This window comes from Anabrus simplex, chromosome 1 (assembly GCF_040414725.1).
Source record: "Anabrus simplex isolate iqAnaSimp1 chromosome 1, ASM4041472v1, whole genome shotgun sequence".
Classification (NCBI taxonomy): domain Eukaryota; kingdom Metazoa; phylum Arthropoda; class Insecta; order Orthoptera; family Tettigoniidae; genus Anabrus; species Anabrus simplex.
In genome coordinates this window covers 248,947,330-248,963,857 of record NC_090265.1, presented here as the reverse complement: position 1 = coordinate 248,963,857, position 16,528 = coordinate 248,947,330, and the positions used below count along the sequence as shown (strand labels likewise).

At 36.7% G+C, this 16,528-nt stretch overlaps 1 protein-coding gene across 7 annotated transcripts in view; it reads left to right on the top strand.

Moving 5' to 3' along the window:
• Positions 1 to 16,528, top strand: part of LOC136886378 (cytoplasmic dynein 2 intermediate chain 2) — a 130,481-nt gene that overhangs the window by 77,229 nt on the left and 36,724 nt on the right. For all 7 annotated transcript variants that reach the window (XM_067159171.2, XM_067159137.2, XM_067159127.2 and 4 more), the window contains one exon: positions 9,627 to 9,846. In XM_067159171.2, the coding sequence (XP_067015272.2) occupies positions 9,627 to 9,846 (220 nt within the window). The remainder of the gene's footprint in view (positions 1 to 9,626; positions 9,847 to 16,528) is intronic.

Genomic DNA, 16,528 nt, shown 5'->3' with positions numbered 1-16,528 from the left:
GAGATAGGTGGTGGTCGGAGTCAATAATTCCCTTTTTGACTTTAACGTTCATAATTTCTTTTTTGTTTTTCTTGGAAATAGCCACATGGTCTAGTTGAAATTCTCCTAAATGCATGTTTGGGGATCTCCATGTCATTTTCTTTTGTGGAAGTGCCAGGAAATGGGTTGACATCAATTTTAGATCGAAATTCTCGCAGAAGCCAATTAAACGTTCTCCATTTTTATTGGTCCTTTTGTGAGGAGGGTAAAGTCCTACAGTGGTCCTAAATTTCTTCTCTTTGCCAATTTGTGCATTGAAGTCCCCCAGCAGAATTTTGACATGATGTTTTGGAACTTTGGCTGTAGTTTCTTCTAGTAATTCCCAGAAGTCATCTACCTTCTGTGGGTCTTTTTGATTGTAATTGTTTGTTGGTGCATGTGCATTGATTAGTGTATAAGCTTTGTTTCCTGATTTGATTGTCATTAGCAAAATTCTTTCAGAAGGAGATGTAAAGTATAATACCGAATTTGTGATATTTTTTCTCACTGCAAAACCGGTGCCAAATTGTAATATTTTGTTAGGGAGGAGGGTAGCTGGTTTACCTTTATAAATTCTATAGTTTCCTGATTCAAAATGATTTTCGTCACTGTACCTAGTTTCTTGGAGTGCCAGAATTTGGATGTTGAGTTGGTCTAATGTGTCTGTTAAGTGCTTCAACTTTCCAAGTTTGCGAAGCGTGTTGATGTTTAAAGTGCCAATAAAATGTTTTTCCTTTGGGCGAAGAGAGTTGGGAAGCACCGATACATTCCCGCATGATGTTCTCGGTCCCCCAGAATCCGATGACCGAGAAAACCTAGTATGAATACTAGGGCCTGGGGTAGTAGTATCATTAACTGACGTTGCCATCATGCTAGTAAGTTGAAGATAATGGGGAGATTGATCTTTGTCAATCTCATAGTTACAACTAAGGTATTGAGCCTCAGAGGTTGCCTCAAGATGTTTTCTGGCTGTGCCTGTTTTTGGTCCGCGAGAGGTATTTTATTTCCCTCAAGCCCTCCGGACAAGTCCGGCGAGCCCCCCGATCCGCCACCTGGGACGCGCCCGATAGGGGAACAGTCAAAACCCCCACGGGATTATTATTATTATTATTATTATTATTATTATTATTATTATTTCCTTCTTACTATTATCATTGTTATGTATTATTACTGTTATTATCTGTCATTTTTCAATATGGTAATACTGGAACTATTATTTAAACTGTTATCAATTAACAAATTTGAAAATATATCAATGACCAGACGTTAGACCTAAGAATAAAATACTCTACCCCCATTATTGACAGAATTGACTTTCAAACAGTGACCACTACTGAGTTATGAAAGAAATTCCATAAAGAAATCACATGTTGTAGTACTACAATTATAATTGTCATTTAAACAATACCAATAAATATATACCACATAGCAAGAAAAAGGACATAAAAACTAAAAAAGCCAAACAAAAAGCTTACCATAAAATGATGCATAATAAAAATGTATATAATATGTATACCTCATGTACAAATGTATATAAGAATCTTACAATAAAAAGGGGTTAGCGGGGAGTGTGGTACAGGTCTCTCGTAGGGCACCCCTCGGGCTTGCAGTGATCTCTGTGCCGGAAAGAAAACAAAATAATGACACTTTATATGTATGTAATAACATACACGTCTAATAAATTCAATCTCCAAACCATTCCAATTCTAAGGCCCAAGAGCTACTCGTTTAGCTGTCAGCCCGCCTACCCCACTACAGGGTAGGAGTTGAAATAGCTCAGTCTGCTCTGCTCCACCTCCACTATATGCACTAGCAATGCATCTTGGTAAGTGTGCTGGTTACCAACTGATGAGCCCAAATTGGCACGCTGGGGTGAAACGCTTGCAACCAAGAATGAGTTAGCTGGAAAATTTATAATACTGAAACAAATATACTGCATAGCAAGAAAAAGGACAAAAACTGAAAGAGCCAAACAAAAGGCTTACCATAAAATGATCCATAATAAAAATGTATGTAATATGTATACCTCATGTACAAATGTATATAAGAATCTTACAATAAACAGGCGTTAACGGGGAGTGTGGTGCAGCTTTCTCGTGGGGGCCATCTTTATTGGAATTACATTTTTAACCTTATATTAGTGACAGAAATACATCTTTCTGTATTTGTAATGTAACAATCTGGGATTTTTGCAGTGAATTCTGCTCTGTTTCATTAATGTAAGTTAACAACACAGTTACCTTTATCTGCCAGAACGCAAGCACAAAATATCAAAATTGCAAACTTTTCTGGTGTTTATTTTATGTGTTTATGAATAGCATCATTAAATTATTTTTGTGTGTAATGATATAGGGTACAGTGGATATCCCTTCTAAATTTATATATGTGTGTAAAGTAGCCTTGAAGTTCAAGGTAACTGAAATTGTGACTAAGTATTTGTGCGCAAATTTCGGTGATAGTTATGGTGATTCCTACGTGTGGCAAGTACATTATAAGTTATAATAATGTTATTTGCTTTACGTCCCACTAACTACTTTTACGGTCTTCGGAGCCGCCGAGGTGCCGGAATTTAGTCCCACAGGAGTTCTTTTACGTGCCAGTAAATCTACTGACACGAGGCAGTCATATTTGAGCACCTTCAAATACCACCGGACTGAGCCAGGATCGAACCTGCCAAGTTGGGGTTAGAAGGCCAGCGCCTTAACCGTCTGAGCCACTCAGCCCGGCTTATAAGTTATACATTTCATTTCTGTTCCGTATTGAAGTGCAATTATAAGAAATAAATTGACAGGAGGGTCCACCTTTTCAACAAAACATATCAAGTAAATGATATTACATCAGTCTTGGGACTAGTTTCAGTCACCTAGTGGCCATCTTCAGCCAGATAAAGATTAAACAGCTTATGTGATAACTAGAACATATGTATACCAGACAAAGACAGTGTTGCAGGAATAATTATAACATTAAAAAAACAAAACATATAATAACAAAAAATTATCGTTATGATTTTCTTGTCATAATATGATGTCTTTAAGTTGACTTAGGACCTCAGGCAATGAAGTAAATCTGGAAACGATAGCAAGACTGAAATAATATCATTTACTTGATATGTTGTGTTGAAAAGGTCAGTTTATTTCTTATAGGCAAGTACATGTTACTTTCAGTAGCATTTTTATTAGTTCATTTGAAGGGGCCATGTGAGGTTTTAAAACAAATGCTTCTGGTGAGTAGGCCCAATATACATTTTCTTCATACTTTTTTTTTTCTTTTTTTTTTCTGAGAGTCATGGGGGCAACAAGAAATTAGCTACAATTATAAATTGTGTAATATACTCTGCAATTTACAGTGCATAACATTCTTTTAAAATATTTGAAGTATTTTTATTATGCCTTTAATTTGATTACAGTGTTTAATAAGTATAATGTCAAAATTAGAAAAACAGTAGTCTAGGTAAATTATCTAAAGCAACAGCGATAACTTTATCATAAAATAAGGAGGTATTTAAAACAATTTTATAGTCTTGTATCATAATTTTAAGTCATAATAAAAATAATATAGAAATATATTTTTAAATACTATGACATATTTTATGAATATTACACATTGTAATGATATTTAATTCATTTTTATGCACATCTTCTTCATTTTGATATTATTTAAAAATCCAGGCCCTACTGATCATCATGCACTCAGTCAATGTGAGCAATCCCTTAGATGTTGAGGAAGTGCTTTGCTTTCAATTTGGACTTGTTATTTTTGAGACAACAGGAACTTTTACGGTATGTAGATTTGCATTTAGTTGTATATGTTTCCTAAAAAGGTTGAATCCTTTTAACTGTTTTCTAAATTTAAGGAGACATCTCTCCCTTTACCCTCCTTTTAATCAGGATTATAAAGTCTCTGTACCATCAACTTGTACACTTTCCTCTTGTTATAATTTTCTTTTAAGATCTATGAAACATTTTCTGCATCAGTTTTTGGTAATTGAATATAAGTAACGATCTCATTGAACAATTTCACTGACTTTTTCAATGTTAGCATCTGTTTTTGGTGCATCAAGATGACCAGGATGCAAATTACAGTCTTTTTCTTCTCTACGTTAAATGCTTTAAACTACTGAGAAACTTGAGCACAAGATAGATAATTATCACCATAAACTTCCATTGATTTTGGGCAGAGGAGATTCTTTAGTTAGGTGCTGATCCCCCAGCAGAGGAATTGCCACTAAAACCCAGCAGGCAGAATTTGTTCTCAACGTTAGGTGCGGCCTCACTGAAACCTGCCAGTTAGATATAAAATGCCTTTAGGTGTGGTGAACCCATTGTAATAATAGCCTATATGAAGTGTCAAAATGGATAGAGGTCATTGATCCACAGCCTGATTCAGGAGCTCCCTGGATAAGGGTGGCAGAAGAAGCAGAAGCAGAAGAAGAAGAATCTTCTATCAACAAGTTATAATTTTCTGGGGGCAGATTTTACCAATTTTTATGAGGATTTTCACATTGGAACATTGCTTCACTTTTATTGCATATCATTATTTTGACAAAAGTAAGGAACACAAGTCTGCTTCAAGCAATGCCTGCAGATGTTAAAACTTTGTTTGTAGATATAGGGTGAAACACAGGGGAATATGCTACCATACCTGCTGTTAAAGTAGAACAATAAAAGTTTGATTTCCACCTATTAGGATCTCATCCTTATTTTATTACTAAATTATTAAAAACATAGGACATGTTTCGTTCAATTATTGAACATCTTCAGCTACATACATTTTTAACAAGGTCAAAATCGGTAATACTATTCTAATAACCTGCAACTATTGTTTACTGCTAACAGATTTAATCATAATAACTATTAAAATACTTTAGAATATAAAACATTATATATTACGTCATCATTGTTAAAACAATATTACTATTTGTAGTGTTTGATATTTTAAAAATCTTGTTCTAAATTTGAATACAATGTCACAAGTTAGTCAGATATAAATACATTTACAATCTGTTGAAGTTGTTGATTATCTTAAAACTATCAGTTGGATACACATTAAAATCTTTTTGCTACTATTGGCACGAGCATTACTACATCTTGTACTTTATGAATACAAAATCTTGGTGCTCTCTCAAAACAATTGAGTTTGGTTGTGACTAATAATCTTTTAATCCATAAATTAACAAAGTGAAGCACACTGTTGATTATTATTTATTAATTTGTCTCGTATTTCAAATCTTTAACATACAATTGTTCAAATTCACGACTTGCTTTTAAACTTTACCGGTATGGAGCAATTCTTCAAAACTTTATCATGAACTCTGTCAAATGGTGACAGTCCAGTTATGATGATAAGTAATTAGTAACTTACTCGAATTTTACGAAAGTAAGTTTGTTGACATCTCTGTAACAGGAAAATAATTTTGTTAAATAATTCTTGAGGAGTATGATACAGAAGAGTAGACGAGACAAAATAAGGAATGAGAAAATCCGGGAAGAAATTGGAGTGGAAAAAATGAATGATAGAATCGATTAAGATGGTTTGGGCACATAAAGCGAATGAGCGATGAAAGAATGCCAAAGAAGGTGATGGAAATGCAAATCCAAGGAAGGAGAGGCCGTGGACGACCACGATTGAGATGGAAGGATACCATCCAACGCAGCATTGTAGAAAGAAACCTGGACTGGGACACAGTGTTGGAGGAGGAGTGGTGGAAAGACCGAAGAAAGTGGAGAGGAAACATATTTGCCCCTACCCGGCTACAGCTGGATAAAGGGAAATGATGATGATGATGATGATGGTATTAAAAGTTGAAGAAGCTAATGTTGAAGGATCAGCACTTACCCTTTCTACTTCTGCCTGTATTTACATTTGTGCTCTCAACTGTTTGACGACTACTTGGGCTCCTCGTGTTGTATGTGTGTCTCCGTATCTGCGGAGTGTTGGGAGGGCAGGTAACAGAGGGCGGCGTTCTAGCGAATGACGTGATTCTTGGAGGGGAATGTTCAGAATTTGTGTGGAGGGGTGTTTGTATATTCGTAGATTGACTGTTATTGTTATTTCGGATAAAATTGTTTGTCAGTTTTGTATTTTTGAGTTTGAATGTTTGTATTAACTTCGGAATTTGTTCTATTAATGGGTTTTTTTATTTCTATTTCGTCGTTCAGGATTTTATCTTTATTGAAGTATTTGTCTAGATAAATATGTATGTTCTCCAGCTCATTCATTAATTTTCCTTTATCGACCTTTCTGATTATTTTTAAATCCTTTTCTATTGTGGTAAAATGGTGTCCTTTTTCTTGCATATCGTCCGCGATGAGTAATCATATGCAAGAAAAAGGACACCATTTTACCACAATAGAAAATGATTTAAAAATAATCAGAAAGGTCGATAAAGGAAAATTAATGAATGAGCTGGAGAACATACATATTTACCTAGACGAATACTTCAATAAAGATAAAAACCTGAACGACGAAATAGAAATCAGAAACCCATTAATAGAACAAATTCCAAAGTTAATACAAACATTCAAACTCAATAATACAAAACTGACAAACAATTTTATCCGAAATAACAATAACAGTCAATCTACGAATATACAAACACCCCTCCACACAAATTCTGAACATTCCCCTCCAAGAATCACGTCATTCGCTAGAACACCGCCCTCTGTTACCTGCCCTCCCAACACCCCGCAGATACGGAGACACACATACAACACGAGGGGCACAAGTAGTCGTCAAACAGTTGAGTGCACAAATGTAAATACAGGCAGAAGTAGAAAGGGTAAGTGCTGATCCTTCAACATTAGCTTCTTCAACTTTTAATACCATCTGACATTATTTAACAAAATTATTTTCCTGTTACAGAGATGTCAACAAACTTACTTTCGTAAAATTCGAGTAAGTTACTAATTACTTATCATCATAACTGGACTGTCACCATTTGACAGAGTTCATGATAAAGTTTTGAAGAATTGCTCCACACCGGTAAAGTTTAAAAGCAAGTCGTGAATTTGAACAATTGTACGTTAAAGATTTGAAATACGACAAATTAATAAATAATAATCAACAGTGTGCTTCACTTTGTTAATTTATGGATGAAAAGATTATTAGTCACAACCAAACTCAATTGTTTTGAGAGAGCACCAAGATTTTGTATTCATAAAGTACAAGATGCAGTAATGCTCGCGCCAATAGTAGCAAAAAGATTTTAATGTGTATCCAACTGATAGTTTTAAGATAATCAACAACTTCAACAGATTGTAAATGTATTTATATCTGACTAACTTGTGACATTGTATTCAAATTTAGAACAAGATTTTTAAAATATCAAACACTACATATAGTAATATTGTTTTAACAATGATGATGTAATATAATGTTTTATATTCAAAAGTATTTTAATAGTTATTATGATTAAATCTGTTAGCAGTAAACAATAGTTGCAGGTTATTAGAATAGTATTACCGATTTTGACCTTGTTAAAAATGTATGTAGCTGAAGATGTTCAATAATTGAACGAAACATGTCCTATGTTTTTAATAATTTAGTAATAAAATAAGGATGAGATCCTAATTTTATAACTGCTTGTAAAGTATTGAATAGGTGGAAATCAAACTTTTATTGTTCTACTTTAACTGAATTTCAATACGGAAAAATGAGGATAATATCATGCAATACCTGCTGTTGCCAAAGCAGCAGGTATTGTGTAAAGATTGGTCTGGTTATTTTATTTATTTATTATGGCTTCTTTCATGTGGCGAAGTTAGGGCACACGGCCCTCTCTTTCACTTAACCACAATACAACAAATAATATTAAGGTTGCCTATTACTAATTATACTAATTATACTACTTATACTATTTCCTAAATTAAGGTTAAGTTACACACCCACACAATATGCAGCTTATTAGCTTATTAGCTCGTTACTTCAGTTCTCTTTTTTGTCTCACACAGACATTTGCACACACACTTACAATGTACACACTTATCAACCACCCTTACGTTTACATTATATAAAACTAACAGAAACCATTTTTAATTTTACAATTACCAATCACACGCACACAATACACACCAATACACACTTCAATCGGTAACTCTCAACAGGAAGTCTCGGCAAGATATTTTAAATTTGAGGAAAGAGTCAATGCCCCTGGCACTTACTGGCAGGGAATTCCAAAGCCTGGAACCAGTTACAATAAATGATTTATTATACGCAGGAGAGTGGTGAAGAGGAATAGCTAAAGTGGAGCCCGAGCGAGTGTTACGGTTATGGAAGGAAGAGAGAAAGTGAACTACGTAAGGGTAGTTGATAAGTGTGTACATTGTAAGTGTGTGTGCAAATGTCTGTGTGAGATAAAAAAGAGAACTGAAGTAACGAGCTAATAAGCTGCATATTGTGTGGGTGTGTAACTTAACCTTAATGTAGGAAAGTGAATATACTGGGAGGAGTTACTATGCAGGAGTTTGTGTATTAAGACAAGTGTATGATATTCACGTCTCTTATCAGGTTTTAACCAGTGCAGTGCTTGATAGTAAGGAGTAATATGCACATCATACCTTAGGTTAAAAATGAATCTAAGGCAACAATTCATAATACGCTGCAGTTTCCTAGTTTGTTCTTTAGTAGCGTCTAACAAGATAACATCACAGTAGTCAAGGATAGGAAGAATTAGGGTCTGTGTTAATCTTTGCCACATATTTAGTGATATAATATCTTTATTTAATTTCAGTGGGTGTAGAGTAGCAAACACCTTCTGACTTACGTTTTTTATATGTTCTGTCCAATTTAGAGTTTCAGTCATAGTCACCCCAAGATTTCTCACTGTTTTACTGTACGGGATTGTGCTGTTATTTATTTGTAGAGGAGGAATGATCGAATCGTTGATCTTGTGTAGGAGCTTCTGGGAACCGACAATGATAGCTTGCGATTTTGATGGATTTATGAGAAGTCTGTTTGCAAGAGCATGTTCATTGAGTTTTTTCATGTCATCATTTATGCATTTTACTGCGTTTGGTAATTCGCTTAAGCTGAAATGGTAATAAATTTGGAGATCATCAGCATATAGGTGATAATTACACGTTTTTAGAGAAGATGAAATGTCATTGATATACAATGTAAAAAGCAACGGTCCTAAAATACTACCTTGTGGCGTGCCAACTTTCCTTGTACGCCATTCTGAACTTCTTTTGCGAGTTATCACCCGCTGCCTCCGATCTTTCAAATATGACGTAAAAAACTTCAGTACTAAAGGGTCAAACAAGTAAGATTCCATTTTCTTACTTAGTAGCTGTAAGTCTATTGTATCAAATGCACCACTGAAATCCAGTAGCGTTAGTACTGTAACTTGTCGTTGTTCCATAGCTAGTCTGATGTCTTCTGTCACTTTAAGGAGAGCCGTGGCAGTGCTGTATCCTTTCCTAAAGCCCAATTGTAATGGGTCAAGGAGAGAATAGTTATTTAAATATTTCAATACTTGCTCGTACATTTCTGACCTTTCTTAGAATGCTCCCTGTGTTAAGAGATTGAGTTCTTAGTTGAGACCAAATTTTTCTTACTCAGTATATTACTTTTTGTACCTATTGATAAGATATATTAAATACTTGTTTTAGGTGAGGTACTGGTGTGGAATCTGCAGAGAGATGAAGATACTTTGTTGGGAGGCTCTGGTTTAGTTCAAGGTGCCCACGTTGATGCTGTGTCACAGCTTGCATGGATACGAAACCCTAACTCCAGACAAGGAGATCCATTGTTAGTGAGTTCTGGTTGTGATGGCCGAATATTGATTTGGAAAGTAACAACGATTCCAGAAAATTTTATGTTACTGGAGCAGTAAGTATGTGTGTAGATTTGTGCTGTTTGAGTAAAATTTTCCTAATTAAGAGCAACATAGCGCAATAGTGCTTTGTATGGTTATTCCATTTAGCGTGTAAGATGTATACAGGAGAAGTGCCATCCGATTTTAAACAGAATATTGTTATACCTATTCCCAAGAAATCTGATGCTGACAAGTTTGAAAACTACCACACCATTAGTTTAGTATCTCACGCTTACAAAATTTTAACACATATTACTCGTATATACATAAGAATGGAAAGGCAAGTTGAAGCTGAGTTGGGGAAGATCACTTTGGCTTCAGAAGAAATGTAGGAACACATGAAGCAATCCTGACTTTACGTCTGATCTTAAAGGATTGAATTAAAAAAGACAAACCCATGTACATGGCATTCATAGATCTAGGAAAGACATTTGATAATGTTGATTGGACCAAACTATTTGAGATTCTGAAGCTGATCGGGATCAGATACCGAGAAAGGAGAATTGTCTACAGTCAGTACAAAAATCAGTCTGAAATTATAAGAATCAAAATCTATGAAAAGGAACCTGCAATCCAGAAAGGAGTGAGGCAGGGCTGCAGTTTGTCTCCTCACCTTTTCATTGTTTACATACGAAGCAGGTTTTTTAAGTACCATTTTTACATTATGACAAGTGCTGATGATGATGATGATGATGATGATGATTGTTGTTTAAAGGGACCTTACGTCGAGGTCATCGGCCCCTAATGGTACGAAATGAAATAACAAAAAATTCAGATTCATCCACTGACTAAAATGAAATAAAAAATGTCATGAAGAATGAATGAATGAATGAATGGATGGACATGAACCCTACAAAAAAACAAAAACAAACAAAAAAACAATAACAAACAAACAAAAACAGTGGATCAGACACAAAAAAAAGATCGTGAATAATAGTATTACTGACCAAGGGACCACTTATAAAGCACAACGATGCTTGATGTCAATAGGGGTGCAAAATCCACGACTCAGGCCTCACAGAATGGTACATGTCGCGAGTAAAGTAGAACCATGGTATTTGTCATTTTGGGGTACTAATCAAAAGTAGCGAAGACTCACGGTGTTCCACACAAGATGGTACTACTCACAAGTATTGTACTTCCTAGATCACAGACCTATGGTGTTTTGCACACAATGGCGCCACTTACAGCCAACGCAAACTGATGAGTTTCCTCACCTAGGTGTACTAGTTACGGGTGCTGGTCCCAAGGGCCCCGTGGTGTTCCTCACATAGTGAGTACTAATCACAGGCAACGCAGACCCACGGTGTCGCTCATATAGTGGTACAACTCACGAGCTACGCCCAGACCCGTGGTGTTGCCCACATGAGTACAACACACGGTTACTGGAATCCACCAGGCCAGGCTTTTTACTGCAACTAATCACAAACCTATTTCATACCAAGTTAGTGATACTACTCGCAAGTACATGCAACCCATGGTGTTCCCCACATGATGGTACGAATCAAGAGTAGTTTCATGGTTCTAATTCAATCATCCCTTGGTCGCCCTTGTAGTCGCCTCTTACGACAGGCAGGGGACCCCACGGGTGTATTCTACATGTGCATCCCCCACCCGCAGGGGGTAGTGTGTTTGGTCCGCGAGAGGTATTTTATTTCCCTCAAGTCCGCCGGCAAGCCGGTTAGGACCTCCCTATCCGCCACCTGGGACGCGCTACGTGGGAGTATCACCTCTCCCCCTGCTACGCCTGTGCAGCAGGTTCGTGGTATGACAAGTGCAACACTGGTAGTTGTTCAAAGCATGTGTGATCAGTACGTACATCTGTAGGCTAGCCACAAACGCCATTGTGGAAGCATTCGCTCGTATTTACGTTCGTTTGTGCAGATTGAAAATGCCTCTGACAATTAACGGTCCCGCCGAGATTGAAGTATGCGCTGTGATTCGTTTTCTAAACGGATAAGGCGGGAAAGCCGTTGAAATTCATCGGCAGATTAGTGAAGTGTATGGAGAAGACACTGTCAGCGAAAGAATGGTAAGAAAATGGGTTAGAGCATGTAAAGAAGTCCGTACTAATATGTCGTAGGTACGACATCGTAATTGGTGTAAAACCTTCAATTAGTATGTTTAATATATTTTAATTGTAGGTTATTTAATGCTAAATTATCTTTTATTAAATGTTAAATATGATTAATATATGATCTCCCTGTAAATATGTAGTATAAAATTGTATAACCTCAAATACGTATTGTGTATAACCTCAAAATCTATAGAGTTGAAAGCGGTAGAAAATTCCATAATGTTCGTATGTTAGACTTACTGTACTATAATTTGGTGTAGGTGAAAGATTCTGGAAACTTACGGCAAGGTTTTATTATCCAGATACATGTAGAGACATTACGAATGTTGTAGATATTTCCATAGGTTTCTGTAAATAGCGGAGGAACGTTCGAGTACCCATTCGACTAGCTGGTCAATCGATGTTTCGAGTGTGTTCCATTAGAGTGTTGTAAGAACTCTTCCAGAAGTCGATCATTCTAGATGGTTGATCGAGTAGTATAAATATCGAGCTGTCAGTCAGTGAAGTCAGTTCTTAGTTCTAAGTTCGCAGATCTTGGTTCTTGGGACTCAGGCAAGTGATGGACTGGGAGTGACTGTTGGGTTCCGAGGTGGAGTCTGAGTATTGGGCTCAAGTGAGTGATTACATAAAATCAGCTTCATGGTCCGTATCACACTTCAATAGATTCACAATTAAGTATTTATTTTCCACCTAGTCGATACAATGATTGCTTAAGGCAATTTTTAATGGTCAAAAGTGGTACATGTTTCGTATATTATCAACATCTTCAGCCACATAACACTGTTTAGATGAAAAATGTCTACTGTTTAGATGAAAAATGTCTACATTTTTCATCTAAACAGTGTTATGTGGCTGAAGATGTTGATAATATACGAAACATGTACCACTTTTGACCATTAAAAATTGCCTTAAGCAATCATTGTATCGACTAGGTGGAAAATAAATACTTAATTGTGAATCAAGTGAGTGAGGCGGTGAATTCAAGAGAGAGTATGTTATGGTGCGCGCGTCAGTGTTGTTGATATCTGTACTTGTCAGAATCGACTTCAGGGTACTCCGCTATTGAGTGTTCTATATAGTGTCATTTGCGACTGTGTATAATTGTGTGTTGTGACGTACAGTGTAAATAAAGTAATTTATATAAGGAAGTGAACGTGTTCTCGTGTGATATTTATTTACCTAAAATAAAATCTTAAATAGTAGAATGATAAATATCCACGACGAGAAGCGTAGTGGGTGACCGTCTGTCATTACTGAAGACTTGGTGCAAAACGTTGATGCAAAGGTTCGAGAAAACAGGTGCTTTACGATTTCATCATTAAGTTACGAGTTGCCTGAAATTTCAAGGAGTGTTCTTTATGAAATTGCGTTAGGACGCTTAGATTATTGGAATTTGTGCTCACGTAATCCAAAACAAACGGCATGGCATCCTCACAAGGGGGATTCTCTTACTTCATGACGATGCGTGACCTCATATGGCTAATCGAACCTGAGACCTCATCGCTTCATTTGGCTGGGAACAATTTGATCATTCTCCGTATCATGATCTAGTGACTACCAGTTGTTCCTGCACTTGGAAAAGCATTTAGGAGGTCAATGCCACGACGATGATGAAGACCTAAAAACGACCGCGTGGCAGTGGCTGACACATCAGGCGGCGGATACCTATGAGGATGGAATTCAGAAGCTGCTTTCACAATATGACAAGTGCCTTAACCCTCCGTTAAACGCGCGCTCTGTTGTAACACCACTACACGCGCGCCGACTGACAGTCCGCGACTGTTTGTAAGCTTCCATTCTTTTCATTTCAATTCTGTTTCCAAGAATTCCTTATTTCTCTCTTTTTTCAATCTGTCTTACACCGTAATTACTTTATTTTGATTTTATTTATATTGATAAATGTATATATAATCTACATTTACAAGAACATTTCAGTCCTTTAGGATAAATTAGAAGTTATCAACCGCAAATCACGGGACTTAAGAAAAATAGTTTTAAATTAACAATAATTGGTTCTTAATTTGCTTCTTGGAATAAAATTGTAATCGTTGCATTCTATTAATTGATATATATCGCACGGAAGAAGTCACGACGTCGTGATGTTCTTGCCATGGAGTAAGTGCATTTCATTTCATCCACCCTACTTCGACTTCGTGTCATTGTAGAAGGTAATCAATGAGGGTTTTTATCCATTTGAATCGTCATCAACAGAATGGTATTCAAGGAAAGTAGATAGAACCAATACAACTTTGTCTTTTCTTGACATGTATGACACAAGGGTATATATATATATATATATATATATAGCGATTCGTGCATGTTACGATTTCTTGTAGCATTTTGTCGGTAAAGAACATGCAGTGCTCAGCATTCTTTGTAACTCCTAGTACTCCAGGCACGTGTTTTATAATATTATGTTCAGGTTGCCTGGCCTTTCTATTGGCAGGCCGATGATTCCACTTGGTCCCTTCCTTTCCAACATATATTTCATGCTGCTCACTTTCAGTCACGTCCTCTTCACACGTGGACTGTTCGCTCTAAGAATTATGATCACTATCGTTTACGACGTCTCGATCACTGTCACCACTCGCACCAACTTCATCGTCGTCCAACCACTGCTCGATTTGATCCATAACTCTCGGAATCAACTCCTTGGAAAGGGGACGCAAAATCGTTATTCATAGGTCATTTGTATTATCATGTTTATCCCACTGTAAATGATTACAAGTAGAAAATATATCAAAATGAGCCCACTACTACACTTGTAGGTAGTAAAAGTATATAATTTTATAAAAAATAATAAGGGAAGAATGGATGACTTACCAAAAGAGTGAGTAAGATTAACAACTCACCAATACACACCTGCGGACTCAGACACCGCAAGTCTGCAGTTGACAATATAAACTTCTGTAATTGACAGCTCGGCGATTACTCAGACATTCTCGGGCCGTCACGGCCTTTATAATGTTGCAGAAGGAAGCTACAAGAAGGCAGCCCGTTCTGCCTTGTATTTTCGGCCTATGATACCAAAGAATAATAAAGTGCGGACTCTCACTCCGCGGCGCGTGTAACGGAGGGTTAATATGCTTGGAACTTATGTTGAGAAGTACAGTAGAATTCCATTAGTCCGGCATCCAACAGTCCGGAACGTCCCATGGTCTGGCACCATTCCAGGATTTTTAATGTTATTTTTAAAATTATTTATGTTTGTGACAGTTAAAGCGCACGGCGCGGTTCGAAACTACCTGGAAGTGGTCCACTATGCGCCTGCTATTGTTAGACACAATCGGCATTGTTGGCTGTCACCACACACAGGTTCAGTTCATTGTTTTGATTGTGAGCACTTTTCGCTACAGTATTTTTTCTTGCGATCTACGATCCGTATTATAGTGTAGTGAACATACATATCAAAGTGCCCTGTGGAAATTTTCTTGGTATTTAAGCAGTGACATTGTTCTTGAAACCAAAACCGTCTTCACATTCCAAATCGGGAAAGAAACGTAAGCACGTAACTCTGACCATCAACCAGAATCTGAAGATCATCAAACGCCTGGAGAAAGGTGAGAATAGAAATATTTTGTTGAATGAATTTAATATTGGCTTGTCAACCATTTACGAGAGAAAAAAAGAAAAAGATGAACGAATTAAATTTGCTTCTCAATCGGTAACAACTGAAAAATTGGCTTCCAGACAAGCATAAAAAAAACCAATACGGGAACAATTGGATAGCTTATTGTACAAATGGTTCAGTGCAGTACGTTCCGAAGGAAAGCTGGTAACGGGGCCAATGGTTATTGAAAAGGCAAAGAAATTTAGACAAGCCTTAGATGTTGCAGAAAGTGAATACAATTTTTCTGATGGTTGGCTCAGAAACTTTAAGTTTCGGCATGGAATTCGAAGACTTGATGTAACCGGAGAGGTACTTTCAGCAAACCAAGATTTAGCAGAAAAATACAAAGATGAGTTTAAAGAAATAATCACAGTTAATAATCTAACAGCTGATCAGATTTACAATGCTGATGAAACAGGCCTATGATGGCGGTGCTTACCAACTACTCTAGCTGCGGGAGGTGAAAAGGCAGCTAAAGGGTTTAAAAAAACAAAGACAGATTGACAGTTTTGCTATGTGCTAATGTGTCTGCAAGCCACCGAATAACTCCTTTTGTAATCAGTAAATTTAGAAAACCTTGGGCATTTAAAAATGTTGCCAACTTGCCTGTTCATTATGACACTCAATCAAATGCGTGGATGACCGCCACCTTATTCAAAGACTGATTCTTTCATCATTTTGTGCCACAAGTCAAAGAAAGCTTCAAAAACCCTGGTCTACCAGAAGACAGCAAAGCACATCCACCAGTAGCTGAGTTAGTTTCTGGAAATGTATTTGCTAACTTCTGCTGCCTAATGTTACATCACTGATTCAGCCAATGCATCAAGGGATAATCCAGAAATTTAAATGTTTTTATAGGAGTTCTTTCATTCACAACCTGTTAAACGCTGAGTGTGATGTAACTGAATTTAAAAAATAGTTTAATGTAAAAAATGCCGTCTATGCTGTCGCACTGTCCTGGACTCAAGTAAAAAAAAAGTTACATTACAATGGTGCTGGGGGAAACTTT